The following is an 18,488-nucleotide window of genomic DNA, read 5'->3' as shown; positions in this document are numbered from 1 at the left end:
TACCTGTGCTTCAAACCAGGCTGCATGCACTATCAGTTCTCTGCACTGCCCTTTGGCTTATCTACTGCCCCCAGGGTATTCACAAAGTGCCTAGCTCCAGTCATTGCATTTTGCAGGCAAAGAGATATTCAAATATACCCATTCCTGGACAATTGTCTAATTCAGGCAGAAAACCAGGACATACTTTTGAATCATCTGGCATTGCTAACTTGTCTGGGGTACACCATAAATGAAAATAATTCACAGCTGGTACCCTGTCAACAAATTATATTCCTGGGAGCAAGCTTGAATACAACTTCCCAGATGGCTTTCCTCATGCCAGAGAAACAAATTCATTTGACAACTTACTTCAAACTAGTGGCCACAAAAACCGTGCTATCTGCAAGGCAAATACATCAAGCCTTGGGGTTCATGGCCTCGTGCATTCTACTAATTCCATATGCAAGACTGCATATGAGGAAACTACAATGGTATCTAGAAAGCCTATGGTGTCAACGTTCTCAGAATCTAGACGCAAAGGTTATTATCATACTTTGCCTACGGTTAGAATTCCTTTGGTGGGCAAAGGCCTGCCACCAAAACAAGGGACTACCATTCACTCTACCCCCTGCCCCCCAACCCCTAACAGACACATCAGACTATGCATGGGAGGCTCACCTGGCAGGGAGGTGCATTCAGGGCAAATGGAACCCAAGTCAAATGCACCTGCATATCCATCAAAATGAAATGTTAGCTGTACAGAATGCTCTGACAGCCTTCAAGGACCACATTCTTCCAGGACAATTAATGGTAAAGACTGTGACAACACCACTGTTTTGTGGTACATAAACAGGCAGGGGGGTACTCATCCGTACCCCCTCTGCAGACTAGCCATGACTCTGTTGAGCACAGCCTTGAGCTACCAAGTGCAGCTACAGGCTCAATTCCTGCCAGGAAAACTAAATACACTGGCAGACGAACTAAGCAGAAATCTCATGGACCCACACGAGCGGAATCTGGCATCAGAGTTTCAACATGTTGATAAACAAATGGGGGAGCCCAGATATAGATCTGTTTCCCTCCCCCCAGAACTACCAATTGGACAAATTCTGCACAAGGACTCCCAGCAAACAAGCTTGTTAAGTGGATGCTCTGTCCTTCAGCTGGAAAAATCTGTCAGTTTATGCCTTTCCTCCTCTGCCTCTGCTCTCCAAAGTACTACTAAAGATCAAACAGGCCAAACCAAGGATGATGCTGATTGCACCAGACTGGCCACGACAACACTGGTGTACCCCCTCTTGCGCAGTGTGTCACAGCCAGCCCCATGGCACCTGCCTCGAACCCCTACCCTGCTGTCACAGCAGGAGAGCCAGATTCTACACCTCCAGCTTCAAACACTGAACCTGGCAGCCTGGCTAATTACCTAATGTCTCCATTACCATCCCTCAGTAAACAAGTGTTGGGTGTCATTTTGGAGGCAAGGAGGCCCAGTACTAGAAAATCTTATGCTGAAAAATGGAAAAGATTCCGTGCCTGGAAACAAACTCAAGGGATGGCCACAGCAGCGCCCAATTTACCTCAGATTCTTCAATACTTAACTGAGATGCTTCACAAGGGCCTTTCCTTTTCCTCCATCAAAATTCACGCCTCAGCCATTTCAGCTCATTACAACACAGAACCACCCCTCTTTTCTCACCCACTGCTCAAGCAGTTTCTCAGAGGGGCCAAAAACTTAAGACCACCCAGAAGAGCCCCATCTCCAGCCTGGGACCTTAACTTTGTTTTGGAAAAACTCACTGTGCCTCTTTTTGAGCCAGCTGCAAGTACAGAGTTAAAATTCCTTTCTTGAAAAACAGCTTTCCTTTTAGCAATCACTTCAGCAAGAAGGGTATCGGAATTACAGACCCTTATGGCAGTGGAACCTTTCATCATCTTTCATGCAGACAGGGTGTCCCTCAGGACCAGTTCCTCCTTCATGCCCAAGGTGGTATCCGGTGTGGCTCTTAATCAATGCATTCATTTGCCATCCTCCTTTTCTAATCCACAGAAGAAAGGGGAACGGATACTGCACTCCTTAGATGTGCACAGACAACTTAGATTATACTTTCACAGGACTAAACCTCAGAGGAAATCTGAACAACTGCTGGTGACATTTGCTGCAGGGGCAGAGGGGAAGACTATTTCAAAGCAAACTATTTCTAACTGAATAGGCCATTGTATTCATTTCTGCTATAAGCACCATAGAAAACCTATCCCACATGGGATTAGACCCCATTTAACCAGGGCTGCATATTCCTCTGCAGCCTTTCTCAGAGGTGTCCCTACCAGAGACATCCAAAAAGCTTCTACCTGGAGTTCTGTACATACTTTCACCAAGCATTACCATTTGCCAATTTTCTCTAAATCCAGAGTTGGCTTTGCCACTGCAGTCTTGCAGGGCCTTATAGCTGGTCCTAATGCTGTCTAAATTCCTCCTCCCATCCTTAGCTTTGGGAATCTACCCAAATGTGATGACTGCAACAGTGAAACATGAAGAACATAGTACAGTTGTGTACATTTATCATAAATGTAGATATCGGAGTGAATTAACTGTTTCAGTCCTGGTTACCCTCCCTCCAGCCCCCTGACTTTGTTTTGCTATGCCTCTTCTCTCCTTTTCAATGCTTAAAAGCTTTTTGGTGTATTTGCTTTTTTGTTTGAGGTTTAACCTTGTATATTTATAGATTTAATTGCTTCCCATTAGGGGGGCACCTGACATCTGGGGCAAGAAAAACTGATGTAATGGTGTCAGCTGCATGCTTTATACCCCTGACTACCCGATGTCATGGAAGATGAGACAGCAACCGACGCAGGACCCAAGACTTTGGTAATCAGGCCAACTGAGGGCCACTGCAAGCAGATAACCCAAATGTGTTGACTGCAACAGTGAATACACTCGGACATCTACATTTATGGTAAGTGTACACAACTGTACTTTAGTCACCCTAGACTTAAAAGAAGCCTATCTGCACATCCCTATAAGGGAGTCATGCAGGAAATATCTACGCTTCAGGGCAGGATCTATGCATTATCAGTTCTATGCACTTCCCTTTGGCTATCCACTGCTCCCGGAGTATTCACAAAATACCTGGCTCCAGCCATTGCTTACTGCAGACAGAGAAATATTCAAATTTACCCGTACTTGGATGACTGCCTGATTCAGGCAGACAGTCAGGAAATGCTGTTGCAGCACCTGACATTTGTAAAAAGCTTCTAACCTCCCTTGGGTACACCAGCAACAAAAAGAAATCAAACCTAGTCCCCAGTCAAAAGATTGTGTTCCTGGGAGCAAGCTTGGGCACAGCATCCCAGATGGCATTCCTCACTCCAGAAAAACAAGCCTATCTGATTTACTCAAGTGGCCACCAGAACCCAGCTATCCACAAGGAAAATCCTGTAGGCCCTAGGGTTCGTGGCCTCATGCATCCTACTAATTCCATATGCCAGACTGCATATGAGGAAACTTCAATGTTACTTAAGTCTTTTGGTGCCAGCATTCGCAGGACCTGGGAACAGTCATTCCTATCATACCCTGTCTAAGGACAGAGTATCTTTGATGGGCAGCTTCATGAAACCACAACAAGGGTCTTCCCTTTACTCAATCCCAAGCCACCCAGACCCTAACCACAGATGCATCAGACTATGCCTGCCGGGCACACATGGACAGCAAGTGCATTCAGGGCCACTGGAGCCCAAGTCATTCATCTGCACACCAACCAAAAAGAGATGCTAGCCATGCAGCACACTCTGACAGCTTTCAGATCCTTGCTCTCACCAGGACACTTGCTAATAAAAACAAACAACACCACAGTTATGTGGTACATCAGCAAGCAGGGGGGAACCCACTCTTACCCACTCTGCAGGCTAGCCATGGCCCTGTGGAACACGGCCTTGGACATGTAGGTCCATCTGCAAGCTCAAGTCCTGCCAGGCAAACAAAACTTACTGGAAGATGACTTAAGCAGAAATCTCCTAGACCCACACGAGTGGCAATTAGAGCCCAGCACCTTCAACCTTCTGATTCAGAAATGGGGGACCCCAGAGGTGGATCTCTTTGCCTCCCCCTGCAATCACCAGCTCAGCAAATTCTGCACCAGGACACCTCACAGCAGGGCTTGGAAAGTGGATGCCCTTTCCTTCCAGTGGGTAAATCTCTCAATCTGTGCCTTTCCCCCTATGCCCTTTCTCTCAAGAGTATTGCTCAAGACAAGACTGGACAGACCAAGGACAATTCTGATTGTCCCGCACTGCCTGTCACTGGTGCCACCCTTGCACCTACACCAGAACCCAACCCTGTTGTCTCAGCAGGGGGGACAGATATTGCATCCGCAACTGCAAACCCTAAATCTTGCAGCCTGGCTTATTCCTTGAATTCTCCTCCAGTTACCAGCCTAAGCAAGCAGGTGCTGGACGTCATTCTTGAAGCCAGAAGACCCAGTACAAGGAAATCCTATGCTGATAAGTGAAAAAGGTACTGCTCTTGGATTCAATCTAAAGGAGAGGGCACAACTCTGCCCTCCCTGCCTCTAATCCTGGATTACTTAGCAGAACTACTCCACTGGGGCCTATCCTTCTCCATTTAGATTCATGCCTCTGCCTTTTCCGCTCATTACAACACTGAACCACCTCTCTTCTCTCACCCTTTTATCAAACAGTTCCTGAGAGGGGTAAACAACTTAAGACTGCTAAGGAGAGCACCCATCCCTGCTTGGGACCTTAACTTTGTGCTGGAAAAGCTCACAATTCCCCTTTGTGCCTGCAGTGTCAGCAGAGTTAAAAGTCCTCTTTTGGAAAACAGCTGTGCTTCTGGCCATCACTTCAGGTAGAAGAGTGTCTGAGCTATAAGCATTTATAGCTGTGGAACCCTTCGATGTTCATCGTGCATACAGCTGCAGTAATAACAGATGGGTTCTCTGCCGTCAGGCGGGTCCTCGGTCGGCCGAATTCCAAAGTCTAGGTCCGGCGTCGGTTGTTGTCGCTTTCTCTCCTGACGTCAGTGAGGCCGGAGTATATAAGACACAGCCAACGCCATGTTCTTCAGTCTTTTTTGCCGTGCGGTGCCCGAAGCAGAAGCAGTTCGCAAGTGCCGGTCGGCCAGCTCCTGAATTACGAAAAAATTGGAAACCGAAGTCTTCATTAAAGCTAAGTACCCGTTGAAACTTTTCTTGCCTCAGACCGATGTCAGAAAAAGTTAATAATTGTATTTCTTGTGGGAAGCAAATACCGCATAAGGATTTCCATTCCCTCTGCATACCTTGTTTAGGCCCAGACCACAACGTCTCGGGCTGTCGCTTTTGCGCTACTTTCAATAAACGCACTATTAAGCGTCGGGTGGAATTTGCCCAACACTATTTTGGTAAAGCCTTTGATTATAAAATGTCGGAAACTCCGATTACCGTTTTGTCCAAAAAACGCAAGGACAAGGACCGACACGCGAGGGCCGTGGTCCCCACCGACACCACGCCAAAACAGGCTACACGTGGTCCGGTTCTCAGCGAGACGCCTTTGCAGTCCCTGACTACCGACGACACTCCTTTGGCGGTGACCTCTGTACCCGAGACCGCAGGTACCTCGGCCCTTTCCCAGACTACAACAACTGAAGCCATTGCTAATGTTGAGCCTCCTAATGTGGATAGGTCCACTTCCACCCATGGTGTCTTTAGACCCTCATCTTCTTTTTCTATTAAGGCCTTTACTAAATCCAAAGCAGCCAGGCATCCCAAGAGGCCTGTTGCACAGGGCCCATCCCCAGGCCCCATGCCTAAAAAACAGATGCTTAAAATGGCTGAGGATTTAATTACTCTTATCAGGGGTTTTCAACCCCCTTCAGACAAGAGACCCAGAGTGGAGGAAGATTCTCCCTCTTCTGATCAGGGCTCCATTTTATCAGAACATTCTGATGTAGAGGAACACTCTTACTCCCCTTTTGAGGATTCGGATGCAGAGCAGTCCATTCCTTCTGTATCTCCTCCTGAGGATTTTTCCTTTGGGGAAACCTTGCACACTTTAAGGGAGCACTTCCATTGGGAAGGCCAAGAATTTTCCGATTCCAAGAAAAGACTTAGGGAATTTCTTTTTTTACCTCAACACAGACCTCTGGCGATACCTCCTGTTTTGGACATACTTGATGATGTTTATTCGGAGGCTTGCCTTAACCCGGATTCCCTGCCTCCTGCACCAGTCAAACCTGATAGGTACTATAGAGTTCCTAACTCTCACCAATTTCTCTACAAAAGCCATAATGCTGACCCTGAAACCATTTCTCAAGGCCCCAAGGGATTGAAGGCCTCTACTGCCAAGAATCCACTTCCTGCCAAAAGAGAGTCAAGATCTTTAGAAAGGTGGGGAAAAAAGGTATATACCTCGGCCACCCTAGCCATGAGGGCCTTAAATTGTCAGTTTCATGTGCTTAAATATCAACAGTTCCTGTTATCACAATTAAGGAATAAAATGTCTCAACCTGAGCAACCAGATTTGAAGGAGTTGCAGGATATGATGCATAGTGCACAGCAAGTGGGTAAACACACTTTACAATGTGGCTGTGATGCCCTGGAGGCCTCAAGTAGAGCGGCTGCTACAGGATCAGTCATTCGCAGACATGCCTGGCTTAGGGAACAAAATTTGCCTGATCATGTGAAAGCTAAACTTTTAGATGCTCCTTTACAAAAGGATGTGCTGTTTGGTACTAATGCTGAGGAGATATTACGGAAAATGGAAGAAAAAGCCAAATCTATGCAAACTGTCAAAGCTTTTTTACAGGTCCAACCACAACGTTTTAGCAGAAATTGGCCTTCAAAAAACTGGTCCTTTCCAGCCACTGGCGAGCCCCAAAGAGGTAGATACAGACGCACAAGGGGCAGAGGGCAATCACAAGGATCATATAGAGGCCGACAATGGCAAACTCCAGCACCAAGAGGTGGTGAAGACAGTGCACAACAATACAGGAAACAAACCCAATGACTCCCTCATTTCCATGCCAAGCAGGTCTCAGCTGGCAGCACCTTTGGGAGGAAAGCTAGCATTATTTGCAAGAAATTGGCATATTGTCACAACAGACAAATGGATCCTGGACATTATAAACAGAGGCTACAAATTTCAATTCCACACTCTTCCAAAAATGGGAGGCATGCCAAACCTGCCACACAATCAAAGGGCAAAGGCACAACTACAAATTTCAAAGCTCATAAGCATGAGAGCTATTCAAGAGGTACCTACTCACGAACAAGGTCAAGGTTTTTATTCAAGACTTTTCTGGTACCAAGGAAAGGAACCGACTGGAGACCCATTTTGGACTTATCCATCCTAAACACATTTTTACTCGTACCAAAATTCAAGATGCTCACATTACAGCAGCTTCTTCCCATGCTGGGCAAGGAGTTTTGGCTGGTAACATTGGACCTCAAGGAGGCATACCTGCATGTCCCAATCAGACAAAGCTGCAGAAGATACCTCAGATTTCTTGCAGGTTCAATCCACTATCAATTCTCTGCATTGCCCTTTGGCTTATCTACTGCGCCCAGAGTATTCACAAAGTGCCTGGCATCAGTGATTGCCTACTGCAGACTTCAAGGGATACAAATTTACCCTTATTTGGACAACTGCCTGATCCAAGCGGACAGCAAGCACATACTTCTGGAACATCTGGCTTATGTAACACGGTTACTGCATTCTCTGGGATACACAATCAACAAAGAGGAATCCAGGCTAACACCATCTCAGAAAATACCTTTCCTGGGTGCCAACTTGGACACAAACACCCAGATGGCCTATCTTACGCCAGAAAAACAGGGGCAACTAACTCAGTACTTCAAAATACTAGCAAATTGTACCAGGCTTACTGCAAGGAAAATCCTGCAGGCTCTGGGATTCATGGCATCTTGCATTCTTCTAATCCCATGTGCAAAGCTGCATATGAGGAAACTTCAATGGTACCTAAAAAAACCTATGGTCTCAACACAGTCACAGTTTGGAAACAATTGTTTGTCTTTCGGCTTCTCCCGGTGAGGGGTCGCCACAGCGGAACTCCGGTCCGCTAATGATTAGCAGTAGATTTTTACGTGCTGGCGTGCCGGGCCTAACGCACAACCTTCAATGAAGGAATGCCCATTCACGCATGTCGACACACAGAAGACGCTCTAACTGAGAATCGAACGGGCAATGTCTAACTGTGAGGCGACAACGCTACCGCAGCACCACAATAATACCAATAATTCCATGTTTGCAAAAGGAATTTCTATGGTGGGCCCAAGCATGTCAAGCAAATACAGGCCTCCCATTCTGCAAGCCTCAAGCAAATCAAGTCATCACAACAGACGCCTCAGATTACGCCTGGGGGGCGCACATGATGGACAGGTGCATTCAGGGCAAATGGTCCCAAAAGGAAAAGCACCTTCACATCAATCAAAAAGAAATGCTAGCAGTAATAAATGCAATTACAGCTTTCAAGGACTTCCTGCATCCAGGACAATTACTGATAAGAACAGACAACACCACAGTAATGTGGTACATAAACAAACAAGGAGGAACACATTCATACCCCTTGTGCAGACTAGCCATGACTCTTTGGAACTTGGCTCTGGAATGGCAAATCGAACTTCAAGCACAGTACTTGCCAGGATTGGAAAACACGCTGGCAGACAATCTAAGCAGAAATATGACAGATCCACACGAATGGAAGTTGCATCCTCAGGTGTTTACAGAGATAATCCAAGCATGGGGGAGGCCAGACATAGATCTTTTTGCCTCCCACAGGAATCATCAATTGGAAAAGTTTTGTTTGAGGACCTTTCATCCAAAGGCCTGGAGAGTGGACGCCCTTTCATTCAGTTGGACAGCATGGACAGTTTATGCATTCCCACCTCTGCCTCTTCTGCCCAAGGTTCTTTTGAAAGCAAGAGCAGACAGACCGAAGATGATACTGATTGCTCCAGATTGGCCAAGGCAACACTGGTACCCGCTCCTGAGGAGCCTAACACATACTCCTCCCTGGTCTCTGTCTCTAATGCCTCTTCTGCTGACTCAGCACAGCTACAAAACTCTTCACAGTCAGCTGAAAACACTCAATCTCGCTGCATGGAAAATTCCTTAACACCACAACAGACCCCACTCTCCAAGGAGGTGCAGGATGTCATTTTGGAGGCCAGAAGGCCATCTACTAGAAAAGCTTACTCCGCAAAATGGAAGCGGTTTTGCTCTTGGAATGAGAAAAAAGGCCAGGACCCTAGAAAACTGAACTTGCCTCAGGTATTACAGTATCTAGCTGAGCTGCTGAACAGTGGACTTTCATTTTCTTCCATAAAATCCATGCCTCAGCCATTTCTGCAGAATTCAACACGGATCCTCCTTTATTTTCTCACCCACTCTTGACAGTTCCTCAGAGCGGCTAAGAATATAAGGCCACCAAGGAAACAACCAATACCAGCCTGGGATCTTAATTACATACTAGAAAAATTAACATTGCCTCCTTTTGAACCAGCTGCCTCAACAGATTTGCAATATTTGTCCTGGAAAACAGCCTTCCTTCTGGCTATCACTTCAGCTCGTAGGGTTTCGGAACTACAGGCCCTCATGGCGGTGCAGCCCTTTCTCATCTTCCATCAGGACAGGGTTTCCCTTTGTACCAACCCGTCATTTATGCCTAAAGTGGTATCCAGGGTAGCTTTAAATCAAGCCATACACCTACCTACCTACCTTTTACCCCAATCCCCAAAACAGAGGGGAAAGGCTGCTACACTCTTTAGACATCCATATGCAGCTACGTTATTATTTGGACAGAACAAAGTCCTTCAGGAAATCAGAACAACTCTGTGTCCTTTGCTGTAGGGGCTCAAGGGAAGCCAGTTACCAAGCAGACTATTTCAAAGTGGATAGGCCACTGCATACGGTTTTGTTATTCCTACCATGGGAAATCTGTTCCTACAGGTATCCGATCACACTCCACCAGGGCCACAGCTACCTCTACAGCCTTCCTCAGAGGAGTTCCTACCAAAGATATTTTGGAGGCAGCCACTTGGAGTTCTGTACATACCTTCACAAAACACTACCACCTGCCTTTATATTCCAAAACTAGAGCAGGCTTTGCCACTGCTGTGTTGCAGGGCATTCTGGCTCAACCCAGTTCCTCCTAGTACCTACCACCCTGTGCGTAGCTTTGGGACTCTACCCATCTGTGATTACTGCAGCTGTATGCACGATGAACATAGTACAGTTTTGTACCTACCATAAATGTAGATGTTCGAGTGCTAATACAGCTGCAGTACAGGTTTCCCTCCCTCCTTCCCCACTTGGTAAAGGCATGGGGCCTAACACCCTCTTCATACAACCTGACTGGGTTATCCTTTTATGGTTTATTTGCTTGCAACTACTGATTTTGGATTATATTGCATTGCATGTATTTACATATAAACATAATTATGTATTGCCTTCCTTTTGGGGGCACCTGACATCTGGGGCAAGAAAGACTGAAGAACATGGCGTCGGCTGTGTCTTATATACTCCGGCCTCACTGACGTCAGGAGAGAAAGCGACAACAACCGACGCCGGACCTAGACTTTGGAATTCGGCCGACTGAGGACCCGCCTGACGGCAGAGAACCCATCTGTGATTACTGCAGCTGTATTAGCACTCGAACATCTACATTTATGGTAGGTACAAAACTGTACTTTATTTTCCATGCTGACAGGGTTTCCCTAAGGACTAACCCTTCCTTTATGCCTAAAGTGTGGTGTCCAGTGTGGCTCTCACCCAGTCTATCCATTTGCCAACTTTCTTCCATAATCCTCGAAATGAAGGGGAAAGGATCCTGCACTCCTTGGACATGCATAGACAGCTCAGATTGTACCTTGACAGGACTAAGCCCTTCAGGAAATCTGACCAGTTACTAGTCAGCTTTGCACCAGGGGCAGAGGGCAAGGCCATTTCAAAACAAACAATTTCCAAATGGGATAGCACACTGCATCCATTTCTGCTACAAGCACCGTGGGAAACCAACCCCTCAGGGGGTCAGAACACATTCCACTAGGCCAACTTCTACCTCTACAGCATTCCTCATGGGAGTCCCTACCAGGGACATCCTGGAAGCTGCTACCTGGAGTTCTGTACACACCTTCACCAAGCATTACCACCTGCCTATCTTTTCCAAATCCAGGGCAGGTTTTGCAACAGCAGTCCTGCAGGGCATATTAGCCAGCCCCAATTCTTCTCGACTGCCTCCACCCTTCTCCAGCTTTGGGGATCTACCCAAGTGTGATGACTGCAACAGTGAAACAAGAAGAACATAGTACAGTTTTTTGCACTTACCATAAATGTAGATGTTTGAGTGTATTCACTGTTGCAGTCCTGGTTTCCCTCCCTCCAGCCCCCTTGTCTCTCTCTCCTCTCTCTGTCTACTACTCACCCCTTTCAGGGGTATTAGTATTGGTATTTTTTACTGGTGGAGTTTTCCCTACCATAACTTAGCTCCCTATTTGGGGGGCTCTCGACGTTTGGAGCAAGAAAAACTGATGCAATGGCGTTGGCTGCGTGTTTTTATACCCCTGACAACCTGACGTCAGTCCTGGAGCGACAGCAACTGACGCAGACATACTAGGTCTCTGGTATCCGGGCCGCCTGAGGGCTACCTGCAGGCAGATAACCCAAGTGGTAATGACTGCAACGGTGAATACACTCGAACATCTACATTTATGGTAAGTGTACACAACTGTACTTTACGACCTTGCATGCTAGGTCTGAATGTCTTAATGTTGAATGGTTATATTAAGTAAATTTTATACAAAAATGAATGCTGATGTCCTGAATGGAATTAAATAGCACAGCTTGAAAAATTTTAAATGGTTATGAGCTGTGTATGCCAAAACAGGAAAAGCACACAGCCAAAAAGCGTAGTAGGATGTAGTTTTAATATGAATTGTTTTTGTTTTATTTCCTGGAATGTAAAAATGTAAAATGTTTCAACCAAAGCTGTGAAAGTGTCCTTGGTTCAGTAACTTACAAAGGTTCAGTAGAAATATTGAGACAATTTTAACCATTTGCATGGAGGCTTCACATGGATTCAGTGCAAACTTCACCCCTCTCCCCTAAAGGAGAGATAACTATCCCAGCCAAGTGTAGCCTCCCGGACATCTCAAATGCGCAGGTGAAAGCTGCTCTCTAAAGCTAAAACACAGCATCAATGGGACCGGATGGTGTCCCCGGCTGTGTGCTACACGAGCTAAATGAGGAATTAAACCCGCACATAAGGCAGCTGTTTAATCTCAGCCTTACCACAGGATACGTGCCCAAGGAGTGGCGACGGCAACTGTGGTCCCACTCCACAAAGGCGGCGCTCTCGGACCCTGGTAATTACCGCCCCATAAGCTTAACAAGTCTAGTCTGCAAAGCTATGGAGAGGATCATAATGGAGCTCATAAACAAAGATATAGGGGACTTGCAGACATTGGACCCGACCCAGTTTGGCTTTGTCAAGGGAAGATCATGCCTTTTGAACTTGGTCGACTTCTTCGAAACAGTCACCAAGGCCATTGATGAGGGAAAGGCAGTCCATACAGCCTACCTTGACCTTGCAAAGGCTTTTACACAATACCCCACTCGGTATTGTAGAAAAACTTACCAGCTTAAATGTAAACCCATATGTCACAAGATGGGTTGCAAACTGGCTTAAGGACAGAACCCACAGGGTTAGAGTTGCTGGCGCCATGTCAGACTCCAAGCCGGTCACAAGTGGTGTCCCACAGGGCTCGGGTCTTTGGCCCCTATTGTTTGGCATCTACTTCTCAGAAGTACAGGCCAACATGGGAGGATTTTGATTGACAAAGTTTGCAGACGACTGCAAACTGGGCGCCATAGTGGAAAGTGCATCGGACACGGATATCCTTCAGAAGGGACTCACGGAAACAGATAGCTGGTGCCAGAGCCATGGCCTGAAGTTAAACGCCAAAAATGTATAGTCATACCCTTCGGGAAAAACAAGGTAACCCCAAGCTACCATATAGGTGGCAATCCACTAAGCACAGAAGAGGTTATCAGGGACCTGGGGACCCAGGTTGACAGTGGCCTTTCTTTTGACACTCACATTGCTTGCTAAAGTGGTTAGAAAGACCTTCTACATTGCCCACCTGATCATGAAGGGATTCACATCCAGATCTAGTGAGGTCATTGTTCCCCTGTACTCTTCACTTATCAGACCAATGATCGAGTACAATGCCCCATTCGGGATGTATCTCACCCGACATCTGCAGCAATTGGAGAGAATTCCAAGTTCCTCACCAAAAGGATAAAGGACTCAAAAACTGTCATATGCCGCCCGATTTAAGAAAAACCCAGTTCTATTCAGTCGCAGACACCGCCTGCTTCACAGAGGTGACATGTGCCTGACATACAAAGGCCATGTCCAAACTGAATTAATGGGAAGGGCGCTCCACGCCAAAATCCAAATCCACACCAAAACCACTAGAGTGCTTTGGTTTCAAACCTTAGCACAGATATAAATAGGACGGCTGGAGGGATACAGACGACACCAGAGACTTATGCTGCGGGAATAAAAATCCCGTCCATGTGAGGCAGAGCACCTCGCTGGCTCTGTTCAAGAGAAATCTTGACCTGTGGATGGGAGATCGTGAGGTTTATCCCGAATCATCTCTGTGTCACTGCTGGACAGAGGCACAACAAACTAATGGGCTACGGTATTTTTTCATATAAGGGTGGCGTAAGCAAAAAATTTTGGGCTAGGCTTATAAATGCCTTAGGGCAGATAGCCTAGTATAAACCTATGAACCTATGAACACATTCCACTAGGCCAACTTCTACCTCTACAGCATTCCTCATGGGAGTCCCTACCAGGGACATCCTGGAAGCTGCTACCTGGAGTTCTGTACACACCTTCACCAAGCATTACCACCTGCCTATCTTTTCCAAATTCAGGGCAGGTTTTGCAACAGCAGTCCTGCAGGGCATATTAGCCAGCCCCAATTCTTCTCGACTGCCTCCACCCTTCTCCAGCTTTGGGGATCTACCCAAGTGTGATGACTGCAACAGTGAAACAAGAAGAACATAGTACAGTTTTTTGCACTTACCATAAATGTAGATGTTTGAGTGTATTCACTGTTGCAGTCCTGGTTTCCCTCCCTCCAGCCCCCTTGTCTCTCTCTCCTCTCTCTGTCTACTATTCACCCCTTTCAGGGGTATTAGTATTGGTATTTTTTTACTGGTGGTGTTTTCCCTACCATAACTTAGCTCCCTATTTGGGGGGCTCTCGACGTTTGGGGCAAGAAAAACTGATGCAATGGCGTTGGCTGTGTGTTTTATACCCCTGACAACCTGGCGTCAGTCCTGAGCGACAGCAACTGACGAACATACTAGGTCTCTGGTATCCGGACGCCTGAGGGCTACCTGCAGGCAGATAACCCAAGTGGTAATGACTGCAACGGTGAATACACTCGAACATCTACATTTATGGTAAGTGTACACAACTGTACTTTACGACCTTGCATGCTAGGTCTGAATGTCTTAATGTTGAATGGTTATATTAAGTAAATTTTATACAAAAATGAATGCTGATGTCCTGAATGGAATTAAATAGCACAGCTTGAAAAATTTTAAATGGTTATGAGCTGTGTATGCCAAAACAGGAAAAGCACACAGCCAAAAAGCGTAGTAGGATGTAGTTTTAATATGAATTGTTTTTGTTTTATTTCCTGGAATGTAAAAATGTAAAATGTTTCAACCAAAGCTGTGAAAGTGTCCTTGGTTCAGTAACTTTACAAAGGTTCAGTAGAAATATTGAGACAATTTTTAACCATTTGCATGGAGGCTTCACATAAGTGAAACAAAGCATGCAGGATTGCTTTTGAAGCTATAAGGCATTCTAAACTGATATGTTTGCTATATTTAATTCTCAATATAATGCTGTTAACAGTGTTGTCCATATTGCAGAGCCTTTTGATCGAACAAATACAGCCAGAGCAGTCCATGAAAAGATAAAATTTGATACAATCAAGGAAGAGTTTCAAAAGGTAATTAAACAGAGGTCTTGCAATGTTTATCTCTTGCATGTGCTTTTACAGTATGTGGAATGTCAGCACTGAGTACCATAGTTATTTGTGTAAGGATGAAAATGTGAGAAATTTCTGTAGTAGGTTTCACCAATGGGAATGTCTTCACTTAGTGGTGTTTCTAGTTAGTATATCCTCTTCATCATAGTTTGTAGAAATTACACTAGTTCTTGCCCATTCATATGTTCCCACACCAGCATGAGGAGACTCATTCACTGCCTTATCTAGATTTCTACATTTTGCATTGTGTGGATCTTTTCCATGCAATTGCTATTTGTAAAGTAATGTATATTTGATGCCAAAGAGAATAAAGTCTCTTCTGTTGTACTGTGTGCCTGTTTTAACAAGGTATTGAAATCTGCTTCAACACTGACACTTTCCCTGATGCCTCACTCCCTCGTAGGTTTAAAAGCTGTTTTCTAGTCAGTTGACCTCGAAGATCATTAAGACCCTAGCTTACTTCATTTATTCTACTTACCCTATCCGTAAAGGACTGAGGGGCAAGAACTGGAGTGAATTTACTGATAACCATCAGTTTGTCTAAGGTGTAGGGCTTAGACACTCAGTGATGTTAACCTTGGCTGTAGATGATTGTCACTGTTGAAGGGACACCCCATCCTCAAGTGCAAAAACTGGAAAAAGGGGTTATGGATGGATGTGGAGAGAGAGAGGGAGATGCTTTGTTTGACATGGAGTGGGAGCTTATTCCAAAGGTAAGGTATCCGTTGGGTGACAGATTTATCCTGCCCAACAGGTCCTGGTTATTTTATGAAACATGTTTAGGTCCTTAGAGCTGGTATTTCTGGTGTTCCCAGTTTTCTGAGCAAGTGGGATGTGAAGCAGGACAAGGTGGTTTGTAACCTTGAAGGTAAAGTAGATATCACAACATCATAGAGATTTTTAGATCTCCTGTGTAGATTAGGGAGCTCACTCATGATTATTTTATGTTTGTTTGTTTGTTTATTTATTTATTTGTTTATTTGTGCGGAAATTTTTTTTAACCTGCTTGGACCATACACATGGATAGGTAATGCCAAAGGGTCAGTTATATTCTAATATGGGCCTTATAAGGGAGGAATACAGCAGAATGATAACTTCCTTAGACCTGGAGGAAATGTCTTTATGAAATCTTCCACTTAGCCTAATCACTAATGTCAGTTATGTGGTAATCAAAGGAGAGTTTATCGTCCATGAATGTGCTCAGGGCTCTAATGACAGCATTTATTTTGAAGGAGGCATTTATGTTTTAGGGGCAGGGTATTCTTGTTTCCCAAAGAGTACTATATTTTTTGCATGTAGCGTTGATCCTTGGTTCTAGCACCACAAATCTGTATGGGTGAGGCTGTCTTGAAGGATGTATGTCATCTGGAATGTTGATGATAGCTCTGAGTTTACATTATTCAGCAAACCTGGTCAGTCAAGAGACCATTGATATCCGCTTCGACCTCAGAAAAATATATATCAAAGTGTGATGATCCCAGAACATGGCTCTGGTGAGCACCATTGGTATTTAATCTTTTTGAGGAAAGTGCGCCATCAGTCCTGTTTAAATGGGTTCTGTTAGCTAGTTTGCTTTTCGAGTTGAATTTATATTTAGCTGGGTCAGTTTATCAGTGATTCTAATGTGTGTGGGTGTTGATAGCCTGGGGTTAGGTAGGTGATGTGCACCAATTTACCTTAGGCCAGTACCTATTTGACTGTTTTGTAGAAGTTGGCCAGGTTAAGTAGGCAGGATGTGCCCTTCACAAAGCCAGATTAGTTTGAGTCAAGGGAGTGAAAGTTGCCAGTAGTCTTACTTTTGAATTCCATGATGATAGTTCCTTTACCTTACAAATAAGGGTTGTGTAGTCAATCATCTGCAGTTTCCAGGGTCAGTGGTTGGACCACCCATCTAAAGAGGGGAACATAACAGATGGAGACGTTGTGGGTTGAATATGTTTACAAAGGAGTTTGTGAGAAAGAATTTCTTTGTAAAAAGAAAGGATGTCTGATATGTTGAATGGACCATTAGTGTTTGGGGGCTTTTAGTACTTATTTCCAAGTAATCATAGGCGGATTTGCTGAATCAATGATGTGGGGTTGTGAGGAACATGGAGGAGACAAAGGGAGAAGGTTGAGTTTAATGTGTCCACTAGTATTTGCAATATCCTCAGTGTCGGAGCAGGTGGTCCCTTTGGATATCATCTACATGCAGTGCAAGGCTTTGTTTCCTGGAGTTTGACATCTTTAAATAATGTTTTATGGTTATCTTTAGATGTGATAGCAATATTTAAATTGGTTAGTTTTGCAGGACTTGATCTTTTGTATTAGCTCTTTATTTACCCATTTGTTACTTTTGGAGTGAAGGGATTTGTTTGAGTTTATTTCTCAAGGCTGGGAGTTTTCTCCTTGAGAGTTTGTTGATGCCTAGATTTCACCATAGTGGCTTATTTCTGAATTTGTCGTATTTGTGGTGAAAAAATAACTTTTGTGGACTGGCAATGTTTACTGGCAGTTGCTGATAGTCTTCCAGCTTGACTATGGAACAGACTGCCAGTCCCATGGATGGTCCTTCTTCCAGCCAGAAAAAGGAAAAATTAAGCAAACAGCCTTTGCTTCCATACCAGGCTAGCAGTTTGCCTCTGACACAGGTATGTGATTCTGCTCAGGCCATTTATTATACCTCATACCATTCATCTGTTGTAGCACCTACAACCACTTTGGACTGGGGGTTAGCCACATTCTCTGTGACTGTTGGGGTCCCCTCAGTTTGCAAAGGAGAGACACGTTTGTAGATCCTGAGAGGGAATAGGGAAGGGATTGCCAGTTGTGTCAAAATGCTGAGGAAGCAGCTGTTGCCACTAGTAAAACATTTGGCCCCTTTGTTCTTATAAAAAAGAAGGAAAAAGCTAAGCATATGTTTAACCCTCTTTAAATTGCTTTGGATAGGAGTAGTTCATTAATTCAGGCTATTAATCCTTTTTGTAAAGTAGTTTTTGATAAAAGGGATTGTGCTGCAATGGCTTTTATTATAATATTGACAGGACACTACTTCACTTTACAAGTGAATGTAGTTGCCTCTTTCATGGTGAATGTGCTCCTAAACTTTTACACTTATAAGCTACTTTGTACTTTATTTAGCTAATTTGTCAATACTTGTATAGCATCCTAGCACTCACTAAGTCATGGGCAGCAGCTGCATATGACCTTTTTGTACCCCCCCAAACTCTTTCAGATTAGCAGACTTCCCTCCAGTGACTCCCTTAACTACTATTTGTAGTTTAGCAACCGTGTTCCTCAGAAGCATATTTGGACCCAGGGCTTATAATTCCCTAACAAAGGGATACCTTCGACCCTCTGTCTTACTACCAGGCTTTTCCCTTGGATTTTCACAGACTAGTGCATGAAACTCATATTTGACTTTCAAAAGCTAGTGCAAGTACT

General features: G+C 44.9%; 1 protein-coding gene across 4 annotated transcripts in view; it reads left to right on the top strand.

The window, feature by feature from the left end:
• The window catches only part of TENT2 (terminal nucleotidyltransferase 2), a 1,237,070-nt gene that overhangs the window by 1,009,851 nt on the left and 208,731 nt on the right, over nucleotides 1-18,488 (top strand). For all 4 annotated transcript variants that reach the window (XM_044063713.1, XM_044063711.1, XM_044063715.1 and 1 more), the window contains one exon: nucleotides 14,947-15,026. In XM_044063713.1, the coding sequence (XP_043919648.1) occupies nucleotides 14,947-15,026 (80 nt within the window). The remainder of the gene's footprint in view (nucleotides 1-14,946; nucleotides 15,027-18,488) is intronic.

Source organism: Protopterus annectens, chromosome 2.part2 (assembly GCF_019279795.1).
Source record: "Protopterus annectens isolate FY-2018-M chromosome 2.part2, PAN1.0, whole genome shotgun sequence".
In the NCBI taxonomy this organism is placed as follows: Eukaryota; Metazoa; Chordata; order Ceratodontiformes; family Protopteridae; genus Protopterus; species Protopterus annectens.
The sequence above is the reverse complement of the archived record's forward strand: the minus strand, read 5'-3'. Positions and strand labels throughout refer to the sequence as shown.